We start from the raw sequence: 18,855 nt of genomic DNA on the forward strand, positions 1-18,855 counted from the left end.
TTACGTAGACATTCCCGAACTTATCGGCAGCCATGATAGTATTGTAGTCCAGCAGACACGCGCAGGTAACCCAGGACGGGTGGAAGGAATCGCAAAGAACGCGAAACCGACTCTCCTTCGGAAAGTACTTCAACACCAGAATCCCTTCTTTGACGTCCCCAAGGAAGATGCGGTCTCCGTAGCACTGAATGAGAACACACTCCTCAGGCAGCGGTCGGAATTCACTCTTCCGGAGCAGCTTCTTCTTGCCGAGGCTCAGCAGCCGAATTCGGTTTCCGACACCCACGAGCAGTCGACCTTGGAAGGAACACAGCGCCGTCGGAATGTCCTCCACGGGTGTGGAGTGTAGCAGTGTCAATTCGTATTTGCTGTCGTAAGCAAAGACCTTGAGAGATGCCATGGGTACGGACCGCGGGCGAAGCGTCATTCCGAAAATGGTTCCAACCACCAAGCATGGTTGCTCCTGAAATTCCAAGAAGTAGACGAGGCAAGCCGATACAGCGGCCTCATCTAAAGCAAGAGGGTAGCAGCTCATCGTCTCGCCGGTTGCCGGATGGATAATTTTGACACACGATGCCCACTTGCCATCTCCAGCTTGAAACGTACCGATCTGAGATTCATCGGTTGAGATGGTCTCTTCGTTTTCGGTGAGCTTTATTTGGCCGAGGGCAGCGCGAATCTCATTTTTGGTCTCGACGTCGTAACTATTGTGCTCGCTCTCGATCACTGCCAGCATTAGCGGGGTTTGTTCACTCACGACGGAGCTGCCAGGCTCTAACGTTCCATCTTGCCGGAACAACGGAGGAGCGGGTAAGCTAACGATGTGACGTGGTGTGAAGTCGCACTTAGTGATTACCTTCTGGGCGAATAAGTCCCCTCCAAGCCGGGATGTTATGCTGAAGATTCTCAACTCATTGTCGACGGCTCCCACAAACCCCCCAACCATCTGATCGGAAGAAAATGGCTGGCAGCATGACAGGCGGTCGTAGTGCAAAGGGCCTGCCAATATCCGGCCATTCACGCCATGGACCAACCATGGACGTGTGCACATAGCAATCACTGCCTCGCGAGAGACACGCGAGGCCTCGTCGGTGTCCCCATCCACCAGAATGACACGCTCAACCTTTACGGTCCTCGGACCGATATACTTTAATCTCTGGTCGGAGATGGCTCCTGTGAGGGAGTCCACCGTCAGACGCAGTACCAGACCGTTCTCAAGGCCAGCGACAAGAGTGAGAATATCAGATCCCGGCTGAGTAATCTGGACCCTCGTCACCCACCTTTGCACGGCAGAACGCAATGCTATCTGCCTGGGTTCCCTGCGGTAACGCCAGCACAGAGAGCTGCTTGAGCACATTCCGACCCTTATCGAGGGACAGTATGCGGACGGAGGCGTCCACGCCAGCCACCGCAACGAAGTTCTCACGGAATCGGCCTGAACGGATGGTCGGCAGAGCAATGCCTGTTATTTCGCTGCCGAGGCTTTTGCGACCCACCTCGGTTGGGGAGTGCAACCTGGTCTCCAAGTCGAACACGAAGACCTCTCCCCCAGCAACCGACAACACGATTTGTCTAGAGTTTGCATCGGCACTCATGACCCTGCGATTTCCAGGCGATAGCCACTGGTTGGCCTGGAACGACCCGCTCTCTAACTGATGGACCAGTCTGATGCCGGTTGAGTGCACCTGCAACCATGAGGACCCCTCCATCGTCTTCATGAGAAGACTGTTAGTGTCCTGCACGAAAGGCGAATTCGGAACCTCCTCGACACTATCGCTCACCGATAGGAGAAGGGTTGCGTTTACGAATGATATGGCGATGAACGCGTCGAAAGTGTCCGTCTCTCGGGCTTTAAACGCCCAAACGCCTGTAGGTTTCCCTGGCAACTCGTTTGCCGCCATCTCTTCCACGGTGTACCCATGTTGCAAAGCCCGCACACTAGATCTGGGACCTCGACCGCAGAGGGAGAAGACTTGGGGGGCATTGGCTCCGAAGCAGTCGAAGGTCCTCGCGCGTACGAGCGGGGCCAGGGACGCCACCTCCTCCACCAGAGCCAAGTGGGTCAACGATCGGGGTTTGAATGCAACGACCGCTGCTTCCCCGTGAGGGTGAAGAGATGTGCACACAGCGTCCTCAATGTCATCTCCCAGAGAGAGGAACTGATAAGTGGCATGGTTCCCTGCTTCGCTGGACGCTAGCAAGCAGCCATTCTTCAGCACAACAAGGGTGGTCGCCACGGGGATGGTGTCAAAGTACTTCACTACGATCTCCTTGATAATGCCTCCCTCCTGCGACACCTCCACTTTATACAAATCTCCAAACTCGGATTGTAGCAGGAAGAAGTAGAAATTACGTAACCGGTGTACTGCGTACTGCGTGACGATAACGCTCTTGTCCGCGCCCATTTCCAACCGGCGCGGGAGGGCGCAACTCATTTCAGGGTGACCCGGCTTCCGATAAGTCAGGAAGTTCTCGCAGCACACAAGCACGCCCGAGGCCCCGTCGCCAACGGTTACCGGCACCGGCAGCACCCGGGAGGCTGGTGCTGACAAAGGCATCGTACACTTCTTCACCACGTGGTTGAGACCGAGGTCTAATTCCCAGAACGCCACACCCATCTGACACCCCTGCGTCTCGGAACCGTCGTAGACTGACTCCAAGCTAGCAAAGACGGGGTTCTCGTAGCCGACGTCCACAGCGCACAAGTCAAAACATATTTGCTTGCTCTTGTGCGCCTCCAGGGGCGAATTGATAGTAACTCTGTCGGAGGCGTCCTTGTTCAGGACGTAACAGAACTTCATCTTCTCAGGTGAGCCAACCATAACGCACCGCCCCTTGGGGTCGCACGCTAGGTACTCGCCGGGCACGATGCGCCTCACACCTGACTTTCCAAAACATTCGTTGAAAATGGCATCCAGTCGATGGCACTTGGGGTTCCACTGTAGAACTGTGAGTTTGCCGCTGTCGGATGTCACAATTAGGATGTCCAGCTCCAGCCCAGCGATTCGAACAGCTTCCATGCGCCGGATAATACCAAACACATCTCGCCGGTATAGTAAGGACATCTTCCCCTTGGTGACCGGCCTCACGATTTCGATTACGGCGCCTCTGGCCAAAGCGACCTCCTCAGAGTCTGGTGCAGTGAAGTTGCCTGAGGCTGTCGCGCTGATCAAATGTGATCTCTGCAAAGACAGAGAGACGAGATGCATTCGAAGAAATCCAGATTTAGGTGAGCACCTCTGGTGACATCTCCTTTCAAGCGACCCGAACCCTTGTACAGACAACTTGGATTTGAGCATTCATGGGCTCTTGGCTACCTGTTTCCGACGACGGCTCTGTCGCGCTCACAGTCCCTGAAAACGAGATTGTGGAGGTCGAGGTGCCTGGAGAGGTGGTTGACACGGGAGAGGAGGTCATCGAGGCGTTGGGCGGGGTCAAGGCGATTCACCAATCACTCGTGGCAAAGAATCCACTGGTTCTGCGAGTAGATCCCCATGACCCCTACACAAGAGTCATCCCCGCCACTGCAGTCAAGACTGCCTCCGTCTTGCTCCGAGTGCGAGTGTTTGCGTCGGGAAAAAAAGAAGTTCTCCCTCTGGGAGCGATTCGAAAGAGCTTCCAATTCGAGTCGCTCGCTGATTTCTACCTGCCAACCCCATCAAACGTACGCCCCAAGAGAATCCACAACCCTGATGGCTCCGTATCCCAACAGCTTCCCCCCTTGGAGGAGTACTTCGAGGCCAATGTCCCAGTGGACACACCTCTGTGGGTACCACCACCCATGTTTTCCCGAAACACACAACCCTATGTCTACAATTACGAGGGCAACGCGCTGTCTGGTACAGCGAGGTACTGTATAGCGGGGAAGGACGAGGACCTCGTTGCGTCCGTGCTGAATCCGCGATCCAAGAACGAGGGACTTAACGTGGTGGTGAAGCACGACGACCCGGTATGGCCATCAGAGCCTCCGCCTCGTGCCCCTTTGGCTTCGGAGGTGCAACAAGTTGTCGAGGAGGTATCCAAGCTCCTTAGCGAACGACCGCTGTGGACGCGGCAAGCACTCGAGCAGTACATTCCTCTATGTATGTCCAGCTGGAAGCGTAAGCCGCTATACAGCCAGACGTGTCTCCTTATCATGGACGGGCCTTGGCGTGGTTGTCTCTGCCGGTTCGGGTACGACCCTCGACAGGATCCGGCTGCACGAGTATACCAATCCATCGACTTTCGGGACACTTTCTTTCGAACTACAGATTTCCGAATGAATAAAGCAACTGAAGAGCCCGCTGACACAAAAGCACTTTTGAGCTTCAGCGCGCCACCCTCTAAACCGTCTCAGGTGAGTTGAGCGAGAGAATCTCAAGCAGTTATACCAACTCATCGACATCACGGAACCCGCCATCAAGATGATAGTCACATCTGCCCCTCACACGGCTACATGCAGCAAGGAGTCTGGCTGGTTCACTCGGGATCTTCTGAGCCATGTTCGTCTGCAGATGCAAGCGGCCTCGAAACGGATGCGAGGTCAGGCAGAGAAGTAGTAGGGTTCGGCGCTGACACGGGCAAGAAAGAGAGCCGTAAGGACTTGACTGCTGAGGTTGACCATGTCGTTGTCCAGGTAGGGTTCGCCACAGACGATTTCCGCGTCTTCTGAGACCTCACCTGCCTTCAAAACTTTGCCGTGGCTAGCTCGGGTTTCTTGAAAGTAGCGTCCAAGGATAGAGTCGACTACCGATCCAAACGGAGCCGCAATGACTGTGGACACAAAAGCCACGACCAAATCTCGCCTCGTGAAGTTGACGGCCATCCACAGCACGAACAACATGCCTCCAGCTGCGGCCGACCATGCAGTACCTGCAAAGGTCACGGCTCCGTTGGTGCCAACAGGCACGGCACGGGCAGAAATGTACGGCGGGTGGGGGTCAAGGGAAAGCAGCACCGGGGGACTTTTGGACATAGACCCTAGATCCGATGCTAAGGTGTCGCCAAACGCGCTGGCCACGCTTGAGAGAGCTATGTACTCCAGAGTCCTAACAAGCTTATTGGTCATGAGTTCAGTCTGGAAGAACAGAGAGTGGACCCGGCACCCTACGATGAAGAGTCCGATACCTAACGGGACAAGGCAATTACAGAGGACCTGAGCCGCGTTCCTTCCTTTGTGGTCGTCAGAGAACTCTGCAGATGCGTTCAGCTTGTTCAACTTGGTCGCGAACGTGCCCCCAGCCAGAAACAACAGCAGACTTAGAAAGAATCCTATGGAGAAAGCCTGTAGACACACTAAACCGAGTACCAACGCAGCAAACGTGCCTTCCAGAGTGAGTGCGCGCTTCCGCTGGCTGACGACCGCCACTAATGTCATTAGAATGGCGTCACGCACACTGACAAACTCCTGAAAAGCAACCCACAAGAAGGGGCCAACCACGAAGAGACTGAAGGCCAAGAGGAGGATAAGGAAGGTCAACAGGCTAACATCAGCCCCGCGCAGCATTATTCCCGGTTTATTGAATGTAGCAGGTGTAAGTTTCGGGGAGGTTGGAGGGAGCGGTCCACGTGCGAATGCTGAGCGTCGCATGAGTCTGGCAATTTTAAATTAAATACCCGAAAATCTCTGGATGCGATTGGACAAACAGTACCAACAGCAAGGGAGTGTTCTGGCAGCAAGTTTCTTCCGATCCAAACATATGAAGCCTCCCCCTGGCGGTAAGGCTACCATTATGAGAACGTGCTCCTTGGCCCACGGCGCGAGTCCTTGCTCCACACCCTTGAGTCGCAGTGAAAGCGCGAAGTCGAAGGGCAGCACTAAAAGGCCAGCTGTGTCGGCTCCGTCTCCATGCGAGATGCCCTCGTCTCTGATGAGTGTTCCTACGATGGGAGGCTACTCTACCCGGCCGCCTATGAAAACCGTAGACCTGGACACTGCGAGAAAGGCCTTCGGAGCCAAGGGTTCCCGAGTGGAGGCCTTCGGAGCGATGGACGTGTCACCCTCGCCCTTTCAGCCCTTGACGGATGCTCTTCCGAAATCATTGAACCGGCAGGATAGGCCGTTAGAGAAGCGCTCCGGTTCCGTCTCCAAGAAACGGCGCGATAGTCGCGAGAACGTGAACCCCAGACAGGCGCTTAAGCCTACCACATGCGTCACCAAAGACATGCCGCTATCCGTGGTTGCCAGTGCTGTGGCTCCCACTGGAGCCCCTGCTGATGCTGTGGCTCCCACTGGAGTCCGTGCTGATGCTGTGGCTCCCACTGGAGCCCCTGCTGATGCTGTGGCTCCCGCTGTTGCCGATGCTGGATTAAAGCGTTGGTTCGAGGATCGGGCTGCCAGATGCAAGGACAATTGTTCTATGGACCCCAGGGTTACCTTCCTCTCCACTGGGCATTGTGAGCCTTGGGATACTGCTAACCACCTTCAAAAAGTCGACGCTGTGTTGAGTTTGAAGCAGGCGGATGCGCATAAGAGCAGACCGATAAGCATGATGGCCAGCAACATTAGCATGACGTTAGCATCGGATACCCAGGCGCAGCTGGCTGTATCTGGATCGTGTGAGGATATTGTGAAGAGATTGTTGGACCTGGACGAACGACACAATAAGCATGTGCCGCAGTACGTCTATCAACGAGCGATCTTTCCAAACACCCACGAACGCGCCGATTCTGGAGTCGAAAAGGCGTACCGGAAGAAGGAGAGAACCCTCCTGTGCATGATAGCCCGCCACGTCAGCGAGGAGATGCAGCACCAGCAGTACCAGGCCTATGTCCCTTCCGACTTCATAGAAGCGGCGATCGAGATATGGGGCGACTCGGAAGACTTCTACAGGGACTTGTCTCGGCTGGGGTTCCTGTTGTACATATGCATCAACCACTCTGAGATGAACATGGAGAGTTGTTTGGCCATTCGCGAGATCCATCCTCCAGTATTCCTATTTGATGAGCTACAGAAGTTCATGCAAAAGGTGCACCCTCTGGAGGACGTGCTGGCCCTCTCGCGAACAGCTGGACAACAGCACAAGCAGGACGAGACCGTGAGCGTGGTGAGCGCGGAGAGGACGAATACTGTCGACCATATGCTCACGGACCATACTTTGACGGTGGTCTCCACGTGGTTCCAGGTGCTGCTGAGTCGGATGAAGCCCTCCAGATTTGGCCTCGCGGATAACGATTCCATGGCAGATCGGGCCGCCTACGCCGTCGAACGCTTCCAACGCGGCAGCAGTGCCTCTCCTTACATCGTCTTGGCTGAGCGGAGTGACATCGACCCTCCTAAGGAGATGGTCCGACGGGCATTGAAGCTGTGTGGAGTGTAGAATGCGCGGCATCAATGACCCAGTCGGATGCAATGAATGAATGACTTAACCTTAATATGTGAGAGAGTTTTAAGCACACAAAACCTTCAAAGTTCCTGCGGCGAGCTCTAGGACTGAGGATATGCACAAATCTTATGTTCTCCAACTTCGGAGATGATTCAGCCGCTGGCGAACTGTTCAACCTTGAGCAGGTACATCATCGCCGGCAGAGGTTGGAGGCTGCCCAGGCCTCTGCGGGTCCTGCGCTCACCCAGGCTGAGTCCATGGCCTTGGCCAAGAAAAAGAAGGTCGCGTCTCGCTCTGTGGAGAGCCTCGAAAACGGCACCTTCGTGTCCGTTGCGGTTGGCGACTCGTCGCCTGTTGAGGGAAGCCTGCTCGTGAGGTTCTCCAAGGGCTCGATCTTCTGGTACGTAGACTCGAATCTACGGAGGACGGTGAGGATAAAAGACATCATAGGACTAGTGACGGACAGCCAGGAAACCGCGCAGTACTTCCCAACTGAATTGATCAGCTTGTTCCGAGCCAGAGGGGCTGCCTATGTGGAGGGCGACCCTCACCTAGGCGTGTGCGTGCTGAAGGTGGCACGCAGACGGCTAGCGTGTCCCACGTGCGGACTCTCCGGCGTCAACAAGGAGGTCCAGCGTTCTGCCGAGGTATGGAAAATGCTATTCCCGACTGCGACTGAGAGGAATCGTTTTGCTGACTGTCTCGTGGCCATGATGGGTCCGCTAGCGAAGGTGACTGAGATACGCCTCGCAAGCCACATGGTTCCTGCGAAATGAAGTGGAAGCGGCCCACACGAGATCAGTAAAAAATGCACGCAGACAATTCCACATCGACATATTTCTTCACACTTCTGTGTCTACATTTATGTTGTGAAGTACTAGATTATGTCTGCATCTACACGAATCGTATCAGCTGTCATATTCACCTAATATGCTTCGAAGCGTGGTTGCCTGCGGTGGTTCCGGTTTGGCGCAGACACTTCTCGTTCCCGGCGACATCGGCTTTAGGCCTATTGATCCAGCTGAGATCACGCGATCGACTCCGATAGTCACACCTAAACCCCAGGGGGGAGGGGTCTGCAGAGGCCTGAATGCCCTTGGGTTTCCGTTGTCCAATCCCTCGCTTTACATGTCCTGTTGTGGTTCTGTCGCTTCCAGTCCCCGCTTCTATTCTGTGCCCTCCAGTCCAACACGTCCACCTGACCTCACACGGAACCGAGACTGTGACAGCGCTGACCCAACACGACGAATTTCCGACGCCGACTTGGTGACGTTCACCACCGAAAGCCCCCTAGTAACAGTCCCACCGTCATCCGCGAGCACAATGTATAACGTGTTATCGTGGTTGTGGTCAACGAAGCGAGTTCCTTCGACGGATGACGTCGCATTGTCTGAGGCTTCCTCGACCCCCTCCCCAACTCCCTTCCCTACTTCCTCTCCGATTCCCCATGCGACTCCCACTGCTCCGCCCAGGATGTATTGGAAACGTGACTTGACTTCAATGACTGATGTCAGACCTCATTCTGGCTGGACCTTGGATGCGACCACCAACCCTTCCGACATCCGCCTGCTGCGGATTCAGATGCTCGACTCCCAAGACACTCCTGTCCCCTTCAACACGGTTCAATGTTTGAAGCCGAGGATGGCTTGGCGGCCGGCTGAATGGGACTGCGATTTTGGCAGCGTGCTCGGGTGTCTGACCACCTTACCGACCTCTGGGCCCGCAGGGCTCAAAAAGGCGAAGTGGCTCACACAGAAACTCACCTCACTGCAAGGAGCACCTCACGTTCTTGGGCTGCTGGGGACCTTTGAGACCATCAAAGACGAAGACCAGCCCAGTCGCTATCATCGACTCCTTCTGCAGTACCCTGGTAACTCACTTGAGATGCTCGTACGTGGCTTTCACTACACTCTAGGGCGTCCTAAGCCGACTACACCCCCCACTCGGCGAGTACCAACTGACTTCAGGGTCCAAGGCCTCGATGTCCCCTCACCCCAGTTACGTGGTGGGCTGCCCTTGATGGATGTCGTGGAACTAGCCATCAGCCTGGCTTCGGCCTTGAAGGCCCTGCATGCCAATCGGCTCACTATGGGGCCGCTACGGCCGTCAGGCGTCAGTCTTTCGCCCTGGGGCACGTGGATGCTCACTGACGTCTTCCGTCTGCGGAGTTTGGGCTCGCGGTCTGATCCCGATGCCCCCTGGCACCGTCTGCCTCAGCGGCGCTTCTTCGGATGTTCGGACCGGGAGGACGACATCTGGAGCTTGGGTCTTTGCGTTCTCTATGCGCTCTTCGGAGAGGAGCCCTGGCCCTATATCGTGCAGTCCGTTACCCATCGCGAGCAAGTTCCTGACATCGGCCACTGTCTGAAGGAATACGAAGCTCTTCGGACAAACAAAACGGCCAGAAAATGGTTTTCAAATCGGCTGTACACAGGCTTAATGCGGCATCCTCGTTTGAGGCGCCATTTAAGCAACAAGAAACAGCTCTCTGCGGTGGTGCATTTCGCGTCTTGTTGTTTGGAACTTGACCCTACCAAACGACTGACCGCTAGGAGGGCCCATGCGACTTTACTCTCAACCTTTGCGACTCTCAACCTTTGCGACTAGTTTTAACTGATACCTGCCCTGTCTATGTTGGTGCAGTGTCTTAATTACATAACTCAAATGCTCATCTAAGACTACCTCAACCCTAAATCCTTGTGAAGGAAGCTCGGCACAACAGCGTCGCAGAGCTCGACGCGGGTGCCTTTGTCCGCAAAAGTTTGACTCACCGGCTTCAGGTTGGTCAGCGCCAAGATGAAGTCGGGCTCAACCCCAGCTTCCTCTGGCTTGGGGTCGTCAACGGACCAGCCTGAGGGCGTATCAATGCAGAACATGAACGAGCCGTTGCGATGCCAGTGAGACATTTGGGATATGACCAAGTCAAACGGTGAACGGACCGCTGAGTTCACACAAGAACTCACACTCACGAGGCTGGAAGGAGAACCCGAAGAGTCCATCCACGACCATCCCAGGCTCCATATCCGGCGTGGACGTGTACACGTGGACATGACCCCCAAACTGCCGGAGCCGCGACAGGAGACGCTGGTTCATCTTTGGAATCCACAGCCGGACGTCACTGTAGCCCCAGCTCATAAGCCACCTGGCACTACACACTGCATCCAAGCCGTTGTTACCGGGCCCACACACGCAGAGCACCAAAGCGGTTTTGCTCACTAAAAGTTCGCGTATTTTCTCAGCCACCGCGCGCCCTGCGACCTCGATCAGAGCGTCAAGCGGGTAGCCGAACTCATCTACTAGGCGGCGGTCCAACTCGCCACTCTGAGCACCAGAGAGTACAGGCATCTCAAAAAGATGAGAATATTCCCTTTCCTCTACAGACCTATCGTTGACAGCAGACTGCGAGAAAAAGGGATGGATCGAACTGGCACCTCCGAGACATCGAAGTCGAGGCTATGCGCCCAAATGCTCTTCACGTCTGAAGAGGCGAATGCCAGCATCCTCAGCATTTCCATCCGCTCCGCCCTATGCATTCTTGCTGCTGCGGCATATTCTGCCTGCCAGGCCTCCTTGGGCTCTTGGCAGCCGCAGGCAACCCCAACAAGCGAGACGAGAGGTTGAAGTGCTCGGGGGAGGTTGCTCAGTACGCACTGTGCCTCCTGAGTCTTGCCACAACGCGCCAGCTCGTAAACTGTGGCTGCTGTTGGGAGGCCCTGGAACCGGACTGGATATCCAGCCCAGGTCTCCTTGATGGATTGGTTCTCGAGCTCCTTCTGCTTCTCCAGAAACTGCACCGTTTGGACGATGAACGGCCCGGACCCAGGCAGGGAGACCTCCGAGCTGTTCAGCAGCGCTGCTGACTGCATCAGCTTGACCGTTGCCTGTCGTGTGCGCTCAGCGCCTAGAATCCCAGCGCGATCTGTAGGGTCCAGGAAGAGGCCATGGCCTGTCAGTCCCCTCTTCAAGGCCTCGAGCCCTGCCAAACAGGGCTCCCCAGCGCTTTGACAGAGCTCTTGCACCTCGTCGGGCTCCAGCCCGCATGCTAGGAGCTGCGAGACAACGAATCGTCTGGAGACCTCACCCAACTCTGGCAAGGTTTGCTTCATTGCAGGGCGCATGCGGTACAGCACCTCTTGCGTGATGGCTGAGTCGACCTGACCTACCGCCAAGGCTTCTTTGTAGTTGTTCAATCGGAGAAGGGTGCTGACCCTGTTCCCGGTGTCTGGGTCAAGATCCAACAAGACAGCCGCCAAATCCTCTCTCCCATGAGCTGCGGCAAAGGATATCGTGTCCGCCAGCACTGAGCTGATGGCAGCTGGATGCTCGCGCCACCGAGCCATTAGATTGGTGAAAAGATCCTTGTTGGAGACGCCCACCGACTTTAAAATAACACTCTGGCTCCACCGCCGCAATAGCTGAGTGACCATCTACCCTTCCTCCTACGAAGGTCAGCGCGAACTGCCCGAACTGCCCCTCAAATACTCCTGCCCAACCGCCCATTCGGAAGGCCAGCTCGAAATGCCTGTGTCGATCATCAAGGCAACCCACTGCAGCCAGCAAAGCTCGACCACCACCACAGGGAGGCCTGTCGACCGTAGGCGACTCACTGACCACCATGCCTTCAAGCTCTCGCTCAGTCCCTTTTGTATGCGCAGATCTCTGATCAGTGCCACGCAACGTTTCCGGTTTTGCTTCAGCACGTCGATGAAGTCTGAATCGTCCGGCTCGGAAGTTCGGTCGCCGAAATCCAGAGCCAGCATCGCCGCACCGAGGCATTTTTTGCCGTCTTCGGTAAAAAGAGACTTCTCGGCGGCAGTGCAGCATACACGGATGACCTTAGGCAGTTGGCGCTCAAGGCATCTTAGACTTTCCTCGTCGTCGGCACCTAACGTACCGTTACGGGTACGTTCGTACGTGTAGTATACTATTGATGAGGGCCCTACCCTCCCAAGCTCAATCAATGACGAGATGGATGGGTGAACCTTCTGTAGATTGTAAACACCGTCGTCGAAGAGCATCAGGACTCCGTCCTCGCTGGTCTTTGTGGCAGGCAACCCTTTCAGACCGAGTGGAATCCACTCCCCGCCAGGCCCTCCCAGCAGCAGCGGCGAGGCCTCTGAGCACAATGATAGCAGACAGTCGTCTGCGACCCACACGATGTCGAATGATGTATGAGGCGGACAAGGAGCCGAAGCGGCAATGTGAAGTACTGTAGGGTCGCGTGTCTGGGCGCACGCAAAGATCGAGGTAGTTTGGAGGATCTCGATCTGCTTCGACGAAGGCGATACAAGAGCCACGAACTTCTGGGAAGCCGACGTCACGATACGTGTCACAGGCAACACACCTGGAAAGGCAAACGTGCCCACATCCGGGGTCGTTGGCACTATTCTTACGGATCCATCCGCAAGCCCAACCACCAAACACGGGCTATCAAATGTGGGCGGTCTGATTCCAGCACGATCGGTCATCAACGAGACCACTTCCATAGGCGAGGGAGGGGCGAACACTGCAGCCATGCAAGTGATTTCTTGTGGAAACACGGCCACAGACTCCGAGGTCGCCTCTGTAGGTGACGCCAGGTGGAGGATTTTTGAACCTTCTGTGGTCTTCACCGCCGCGAAGAAGCCCTTGTGAGACACGGAGCACGCGGCCATCAGCGGGCCATCTGCAGCATCCTTCCCAAGTGAATAGGTGCACTCCAGATGGCCTTTTGTGTCAAACACTCTGACCTCAAGATCTCGAAACAAGCAGACCAACTGGTGACTCAACGTCCAGTAAGCATGCATATAGCCTTGGTACCCCCACTGAACACTGCCAAGAAGGTCACCAACCCCCGAGTAGATTAACAGCAGAAGCTTGTGGACCTCCACAAGACTCAACTCATCCGGAATCAGAGCGATAAGAGTTTCGAAGTCAGATATGACGGCTCGGGATGTACTCAGGGGAGCATCCCACGCTGCACTGCGCAGTTTGGATACATTGTAGTAAACGTCCTTTAGGCGAACCTTGGACGTGACTGACATCTAATTTAGTCTTTAGTGCACACTCTCAGATGGAAAAATAAGCATTTAGGAATGCATGGGGGGTTCTTCGCGGATGGTGGAACAAAGTCGGAACAGCCACCCGACTCACCACGGATGGATACCAAGCTACGGACTTTGCAGATCGTTGACAGGTGGGTTTCGGCTATCTGTGCCGACACCAGCCTACCATGGATGTGGGACAAACTGAGAAGACCCATGTACCAACGAACTCCCGAGGTGGAGGAGATAAGTGATGACTCGGCTGTGGAGGAGGTTGTGGGTCAGCCTTTAATGGAGGCTACGGCCGACGACATCCTGCCCAGCTTTGAGGTTGACAGGTTGTACTGGGCACATCGAATACTCACACCTGATGGTACGCGCGACTCCGATGCAGGTTGCCTCCGCTTGAACGCCTCCCAAGTCAAACAGGTTGACCCGAGGGTTCTGGTGTGCGAGGGCCCTGTAGGAAGGTGGTTGGCAGGCAGACCTCGAGATCTTTGGAACCTGGTCTGCGCAGACCTATGGCACCTCTACTGCGTGAACAAGTTTTCTTGGCCTAAAGCGCTTCGAGTGCCGCCGCGACCTCACGACGACAACCCTTATCTTTGCGAAGTGGAGAGCGCTGGGCCAAAAAGAGAGCTGCTGAAACGGCCCTTGACGGCCTGGCAGACCACGCAAATCGATCAACTGGACCTGAGGACAGTGAGGAATTACAACGAGACCCTGAACTGCTCGGAGCCCACTTGCAGCTGGTGTGGTGGTCAGTGTCGACCCGAAGATGTGTGCAGGGAGCGTCGATGTCGCCAGTGCCTGTGCACCGGCCACCTCCGGTGCGACGCCGACGAGGTTAAAATAGGTAAACATAGGAAGAGACCCACCACGCAGATGACGAGGCCAAAGACATGATTCGAGAAATGTTCTTAAACGCTTATGGCACCGAAGTACTCCGTCTGCCATTAGAGCAGACTCAAGAAGAAGACGAGGAGGAGGGAGTAGTCTCCCTGACCGCAAATGAGCTTTCCGTTGGGCATCTTTGTGTAGCCCAAAGACGACTTCGAGGCGAGACGCCGCCTGACGGGCAGGCTCGGGACCTCTGGGACCGCTTCAAGATGTCGGACGACTTTCCTCGACCCCCTTCTCGAGACTCATACAGTTCCCAGCGCAGGCCTTACCACCAGCGATACATCCAGGATTCCCGCGCTCGCGACTTGATGGACAACGACTTTCGCCGTTCATTCAACCCCGACCGCAGCCGCTACGCCCGAAACATGGATAGGTACTCGTCCCGCACTAAGAGGGCCGAACCTTACAGGGACGCACGAGCGGACTCCTATCGGGAGCCGTTGAGAGACTCAGTCAGACACTCGGATCGGGACTCTTGCCGAGATCTGCCTCGAGAGCCCAGCCGACAGCCACCGAGGCAACCCCCGCGGGTATCTGGTTCGCCTTCAACTCGACCCCATCATCGTGGTCGAAATGATTAAGTGTTGAAGCCACTAAAAACCGATTATTCAATGGGCGAGTCACAAGAGCCTCGTCGAGGCGACAGCAGCACGGCTGCGAGCCGGCAATCTTTTTTTATGGACGAGAGTGCGCGTTCTCGGCGTACTATGAGCGTCTGTTCGCAAGATTCCAGCGCGCTCTGGGAGACTCGCAGCGAAAACCAAAGGGCCTACGAGGATTGGAAGCACTGCAAGTGGGGGGAAGATAAATTTGATTTGGTGGAGCTTGACGCCGAGGATCTGGATTTCGATCTCTTCGGCGAAGTTGAGCTGCCGTCAAGGGGACAGGTCATCGGTCGTCTGAAATCGATGCTGAACGACTCATTCAACGCCACCGGGGTTGGCATTAAGCTGCTTACGCGGCATCTGAAATCACGCGCACGGTCTCCGCGACATACTCAAACGCTAGAGACCGTGTCAGAGGAGACGGATACGAGCTGGGCCATGAAGGCCTCGGCGTGGCTCTCCTGGTGCACTTCGCCATGGAGGGCGCCAGTCATCGTCAACATCTTCAGGGCCCTGTCGTGTCCTCGTCGACGTTCGTGTCCGCGTCGAAAGAAGCTATCCTAAGATTCGCGTGTACGCGGTCGGAAACTCGCAGAATGCAGGACGTAGCGAGATTGCCGGCGGTTGTTGGTAGCAGCTCAGTGACCACTTGCGCCTGTTGATGCGTTTGTGAGCGAAAGCTTATATCAATGCAATCTTGTTGCATTTGTTTATTATTGCTCAGCCATTTTCTAAACTTGTGGCCAGCGAAGCACGAACCAGCGTGTGTTCAAAACATCTGAGGACTATGAGCTCCCCGCTCTTGCTACGAGCTACGGTGCTGTCATAGACGAATATCTTCTGACCTATCAAACATGAAGGTCTTTGGCGATTTAGCTGAAAGATTTGAGCATGAGATCGTACTCATCGTATGTCTTGGCCATGTCGTACGCCAATTGCCCTGCCTGGAGCACCGCTCGCTCCCCATCTCTCGGCAGCTTACGGGGCAACAACAGCACGTTCACTACAGGCATCATTGCGCATCCGACTATCAGCATCACAAAGAACGCGGATCCCGTCCCTAGATGGGCTAACGAGGCGGACCAGGCGTCTGAGTGGGCCATGTAGAACACGGAGGCGTGAGTAATGAGAACGGCTGCTAAAGACTCGAGAATGACGGCTGCGTTCCGATACAACAGCGGTCGCTCATAAAACGCGAAACGGAACACCAAGACCAGGGCTCCCAGATTCATCAGACCGCCCACAATCAATGCCTTGGAGAGCCACGATGACCAGAAGAGCGCGCTGGTTGCTGCTCGGGCCAGCCCCAGCCGTGCCAGCCTGTCATTCATGACGTCCGTGAAGAGCCACAGTGGTGCTCGGTTGAGTTTGCGGACGGACCGGCAGTCATTGAGCACTTCTAGCTGCTCGGAGGGGTCGCAGGCGATTTCCGTCCACACAGTGTTGAGTCCCAGATGGAATTTCAATGTGGACGATTTACCCAACAGAACCGTGGTCTTCAAAACAGCCGGATAGCACACAAAGCAGAAGGAGCCTCCAATAATGACAATGTTCAGTAGAATCACTGCCACTGATGACACGAATCTTTGAGATGCATTTTTTGTGTGCATTGTATATCGGAAACCAAAGATGCTCTCCTTCGTCTGAACTCTGGTGAGCGTTATGGCAGGGTGGGTGGGTAGCGAGCTAGTGGATGTTCTTTGAAGGCCATGATCTGTTGTCTGGACCCGCAGTTTCGCATTGGTGTGGCACCCAGTTTCGCTTTCATGCTGGCTCTTTTTCTTATCGGCCTCGCGACTGGGGTGTCACTCAAAGCGCCCCTGCAACGCTTTGAGCACGAAGGAGGCGACATGAAAGTGGTGCAGGGAAGCACCGGGTTGAAGGAAGGGCGTGAAGCCTTCCCTTTTGAGAAGGTACCGTCATCGTACAGCCAACTCAAATGTGAAACGCTGTCACAAGACAGCACTGACGATCTCTACGCAGGTTATCGCGCAATCCGATCTAGACTTGCGGAGAATGAGATGATGAATGGAGTTAACTTCAACTGGCTGGATTGTCGAAGCGGGTGTAAGATCGGAGATGACCAGTGGCAGGCAACCCAGAACGCCAAAATACAAAGAGTAAGGGATACAGCGTTGCAGCCCATTCCTGCGGACGCCAAGCCCTCTAGCATGGTGGGCAATCCTCCCGTCCTGTCAGTACTCTGGCGGACGTTGGAGCACCGAATACTTCGAGGCTACGCTTGTCTAGCGCTGGAGGAGGGGAAAGAGAGCTTCCAAGCCAAATCTAGCGGCATTCAAGAGACATGGCAAAATTTGAACAGCTACGCATCAAGCACCCATCAACAAGTATTACAAGCCCAGATGCTATGCTACCAAGAAAATGGCCAGACTGTGACTGCCTGGGCCACTCCTCTGCAAGGCGTCGCTAAGGCCAAGGAACTCGGCGTAGACCTCTTCGACCTGCTCGTTTTCAACTGCGTTCCTGAGCTGCAATCCAAAAAACAATTCATCCTCCAAGCGGTTCAACAAGAGCTCTCTCAAGGCCCCTCATTTCCGGTTGAGGTGCCCACCAAGGCGGGTCCGGTCACCTCCCAGTCTTCGGCCATTTGGCAGGCGATGCAGGGGATGACACAGCGGTACCAGGCAGAGGCTGATATCAACCGACTTGGAATCGGGCCGTGGACGATACAGACGCAGCACTTGGCCCTAGCGTTGCAAAAGCACGACGCATACCTGGTATGCAAGACGCGGAGTTTCCTGGAGGCCACAAGTAATCCGCAAGCAGATTGGCAGTCCTTGCGTATGGACGAGTTCTGCCAACCGAAGCTCAAGGCCCAGATGAAGGTGCACGTGGTCTACCAAGGGCGAACTGAGCACTACGAGTTCAACGAGACCTACTCCGGAAGTGACTTGCGACAAGCAGTGAGCGAGGCCACACACATACCAGCGACCGAGATTCGTTACGACCGCAACGTCACAGACGGCGCACTCGCTACGCAGCGCTTACAGGACCAGACTATCTACGTGCTCACGGGTGTGAACATCACATCACGGGACATGTCCAGCATGGTCTACGTGAAAGGCTCGGAGCCTTTGACCCATATGCGAGATGAGGTTAAGAAGCAAGGTAAAATGCGCACCCCCCCTGAGAAGTGGAAATTCTTTAAGGGCGACGCGGAGCTGGATCTTAATAAGACTCCGGATTCCATGGGCCTCGTGCATGGTGACCAAGTCGACCTGACAGAGACAGTCGCCTTGAAAGTGCAGGGCCCTGACGGGAAGCCGTTCTCTGTCGAGATGGACAGCCGACAGACCGCTGACGACTATCGGCGTAAGGTGCAGGAGAAGCTGAACCTGTCTGAGCCCCCTCTAGCCGACCAATTCGCGCCTGACGTGCCAGACGGAATGGTCGTCAACGACATTCCCCCCGAGGTCATGAAGACGCCCATAATTGTGAGAGTCCCCCCGTCCCAAGAGAATCGTGTGCTCATCCTTCGGGACGATCCAATCAACTCACTGACGTCCCAAGTACAGCTGCCTGACAGTCCGAACCTCGTATGGACCTTGGAACGAACTGGAGCGGTGTTGAAACCCGACAGCAAGTTCAGTCAGAGTGACGTGAAGTCCGGAGACGTCATCGAAATTAAGGCTCCCACTCAAGTTGTTGTGGTATCTCCTGACGGTGAGGAGTTCCCAGTGGAGCTTCCTCCCACTCCCAAGGGCATTGATCTTAAGAAGAAGGTGCAGGAGAAGACGAAAATCCCCCCTCCTAAGCAGTTGTTCGGCCGAGACATCCCAGACGGCCCTCTAGTTGACTTCGACTTCGACATGCCAATCCGCATGAAGAAGGTGGTTGTCGTCGTTTCAGAGGTCAAGAAGGGCGCGAAAACCGACGTTGCTGTTTTTCCGAACGACACCATCGCCACCCTCAAAGAGAATACACCGATGGAGCAATTGGAGGTCACAGCTGAAATGAAGTGGCATCTGCCAGAGGACCCTGCTAATCTCGATAACGAGG

General features: G+C 55.3%; 11 protein-coding genes across 20 annotated transcripts; 7 read left to right on the forward strand and 4 right to left on the reverse strand.

The window, feature by feature from the left end:
• Positions 1 to 3,209, reverse strand: KVP18_002231 (uncharacterized protein; the record flags this gene model as incomplete). 2 transcript variants are annotated; one of them, XM_067952959.1, is made up of 2 exons in its annotated part: positions 1 to 1,252; positions 1,281 to 3,209. In XM_067952959.1, coding segments are annotated over 2 exons (3,181 nt in total), but the record flags the coding sequence as incomplete, so codon positions are not given.
• Positions 3,210 to 3,301: 92 nt separating this feature from the next.
• Positions 3,302 to 4,345, forward strand: KVP18_002230 (uncharacterized protein; the record flags this gene model as incomplete). The annotated part of the gene is made up of 1 exon (XM_067952957.1): positions 3,302 to 4,345. One exon carries the CDS (start codon positions 3,302 to 3,304, stop codon positions 4,343 to 4,345), a length of 1,044 nt encoding a protein of 347 aa, XP_067808715.1.
• A 177-nt stretch (positions 4,346 to 4,522) lies between these two features.
• KVP18_002233 (uncharacterized protein) lies at positions 4,523 to 5,485 on the reverse strand (the record flags this gene model as incomplete). Its single annotated transcript, XM_067952961.1, has 1 exon — positions 4,523 to 5,485. One exon carries the CDS (start codon positions 5,483 to 5,485, stop codon positions 4,523 to 4,525), a length of 963 nt encoding a protein of 320 aa, XP_067808719.1.
• A 124-nt stretch (positions 5,486 to 5,609) lies between these two features.
• Positions 5,610 to 7,298, forward strand: KVP18_002224 (uncharacterized protein; the record flags this gene model as incomplete). Its single annotated transcript, XM_067952943.1, has 1 exon — positions 5,610 to 7,298. The coding sequence occupies one exon, from the start codon at positions 5,610 to 5,612 to the stop codon at positions 7,296 to 7,298; it is 1,689 nt and encodes a 562-aa protein (XP_067808701.1).
• Positions 7,299 to 7,432: 134 nt separating this feature from the next.
• KVP18_002234 (uncharacterized protein) lies at positions 7,433 to 8,080 on the forward strand (the record flags this gene model as incomplete). Its single annotated transcript, XM_067952962.1, has 1 exon — positions 7,433 to 8,080. One exon carries the CDS (start codon positions 7,433 to 7,435, stop codon positions 8,078 to 8,080), a length of 648 nt encoding a protein of 215 aa, XP_067808720.1.
• A 724-nt stretch (positions 8,081 to 8,804) lies between these two features.
• KVP18_002227 (uncharacterized protein) lies at positions 8,805 to 9,911 on the forward strand (the record flags this gene model as incomplete). The annotated part of the gene is made up of 1 exon (XM_067952952.1): positions 8,805 to 9,911. One exon carries the CDS (start codon positions 8,805 to 8,807, stop codon positions 9,909 to 9,911), a length of 1,107 nt encoding a protein of 368 aa, XP_067808710.1.
• A 71-nt stretch (positions 9,912 to 9,982) lies between these two features.
• KVP18_002225 (uncharacterized protein) lies at positions 9,983 to 13,327 on the reverse strand (the record flags this gene model as incomplete). 5 transcript variants are annotated; one of them, XM_067952945.1, is made up of 5 exons in its annotated part: positions 9,983 to 10,245; positions 10,274 to 10,703; positions 10,730 to 11,719; positions 11,748 to 11,826; positions 11,853 to 13,327. In XM_067952945.1, 5 exons carry the CDS (start codon positions 13,325 to 13,327, stop codon positions 9,983 to 9,985), a joined length of 3,237 nt encoding a protein of 1,078 aa, XP_067808703.1. The 5 variants fall into 5 exon arrangements, with proteins under 5 accessions (XP_067808703.1, XP_067808706.1, XP_067808702.1 ...); XM_067952948.1 differs by lacking the exons at positions 10,274 to 10,703; positions 10,730 to 11,719; positions 11,748 to 11,826; positions 11,853 to 13,327 and having other exon boundaries at positions 9,983 to 10,210; XM_067952944.1 differs by lacking the exons at positions 10,730 to 11,719; positions 11,748 to 11,826; positions 11,853 to 13,327 and having other exon boundaries at positions 10,227 to 10,649.
• A 51-nt stretch (positions 13,328 to 13,378) lies between these two features.
• KVP18_002226 (uncharacterized protein) lies at positions 13,379 to 14,811 on the forward strand (the record flags this gene model as incomplete). Of its 3 annotated transcripts, XM_067952951.1 has the most annotated exons (2): positions 13,379 to 14,183; positions 14,213 to 14,811. In XM_067952951.1, 2 exons carry the CDS (start codon positions 13,379 to 13,381, stop codon positions 14,809 to 14,811), a joined length of 1,404 nt encoding a protein of 467 aa, XP_067808709.1. The 3 variants fall into 3 exon arrangements, with proteins under 3 accessions (XP_067808709.1, XP_067808707.1, XP_067808708.1); XM_067952949.1 differs by having other exon boundaries at positions 13,379 to 14,233; XM_067952950.1 differs by lacking the exon at positions 13,379 to 14,183 and having other exon boundaries at positions 14,242 to 14,811.
• Positions 14,812 to 14,841: 30 nt separating this feature from the next.
• On the forward strand, positions 14,842 to 15,399 carry KVP18_002228 (uncharacterized protein; the record flags this gene model as incomplete). 2 transcript variants are annotated; one of them, XM_067952954.1, is made up of 1 exon in its annotated part: positions 14,842 to 15,399. In XM_067952954.1, one exon carries the CDS (start codon positions 14,842 to 14,844, stop codon positions 15,397 to 15,399), a length of 558 nt encoding a protein of 185 aa, XP_067808712.1. The 2 variants fall into 2 exon arrangements, with proteins under 2 accessions (XP_067808712.1, XP_067808711.1); XM_067952953.1 differs by having other exon boundaries at positions 14,908 to 15,399.
• Positions 15,400 to 15,707: 308 nt separating this feature from the next.
• KVP18_002232 (uncharacterized protein) lies at positions 15,708 to 16,445 on the reverse strand (the record flags this gene model as incomplete). Its single annotated transcript, XM_067952960.1, has 1 exon — positions 15,708 to 16,445. The coding sequence occupies one exon, from the start codon at positions 16,443 to 16,445 to the stop codon at positions 15,708 to 15,710; it is 738 nt and encodes a 245-aa protein (XP_067808718.1).
• Positions 16,446 to 16,544: 99 nt separating this feature from the next.
• KVP18_002229 (uncharacterized protein) lies at positions 16,545 to 18,855 on the forward strand (the record flags this gene model as incomplete). 2 transcript variants are annotated; one of them, XM_067952956.1, is made up of 1 exon in its annotated part: positions 16,545 to 18,855. In XM_067952956.1, a coding segment is annotated over one exon (2,311 nt), but the record flags the coding sequence as incomplete, so codon positions are not given. The 2 variants fall into 2 exon arrangements, with proteins under 2 accessions (XP_067808714.1, XP_067808713.1); XM_067952955.1 differs by having other exon boundaries at positions 16,545 to 18,814.

The sequence above is a fragment of a genome (assembly GCF_019968955.1).
Source record: "MAG: Porospora cf. gigantea A chromosome Unknown PgA_NODE_419_length_18855_cov_344.077, whole genome shotgun sequence".
In the NCBI taxonomy this organism is placed as follows: Eukaryota; Apicomplexa; class Conoidasida; order Eugregarinorida; family Porosporidae; genus Porospora; species Porospora cf. gigantea A.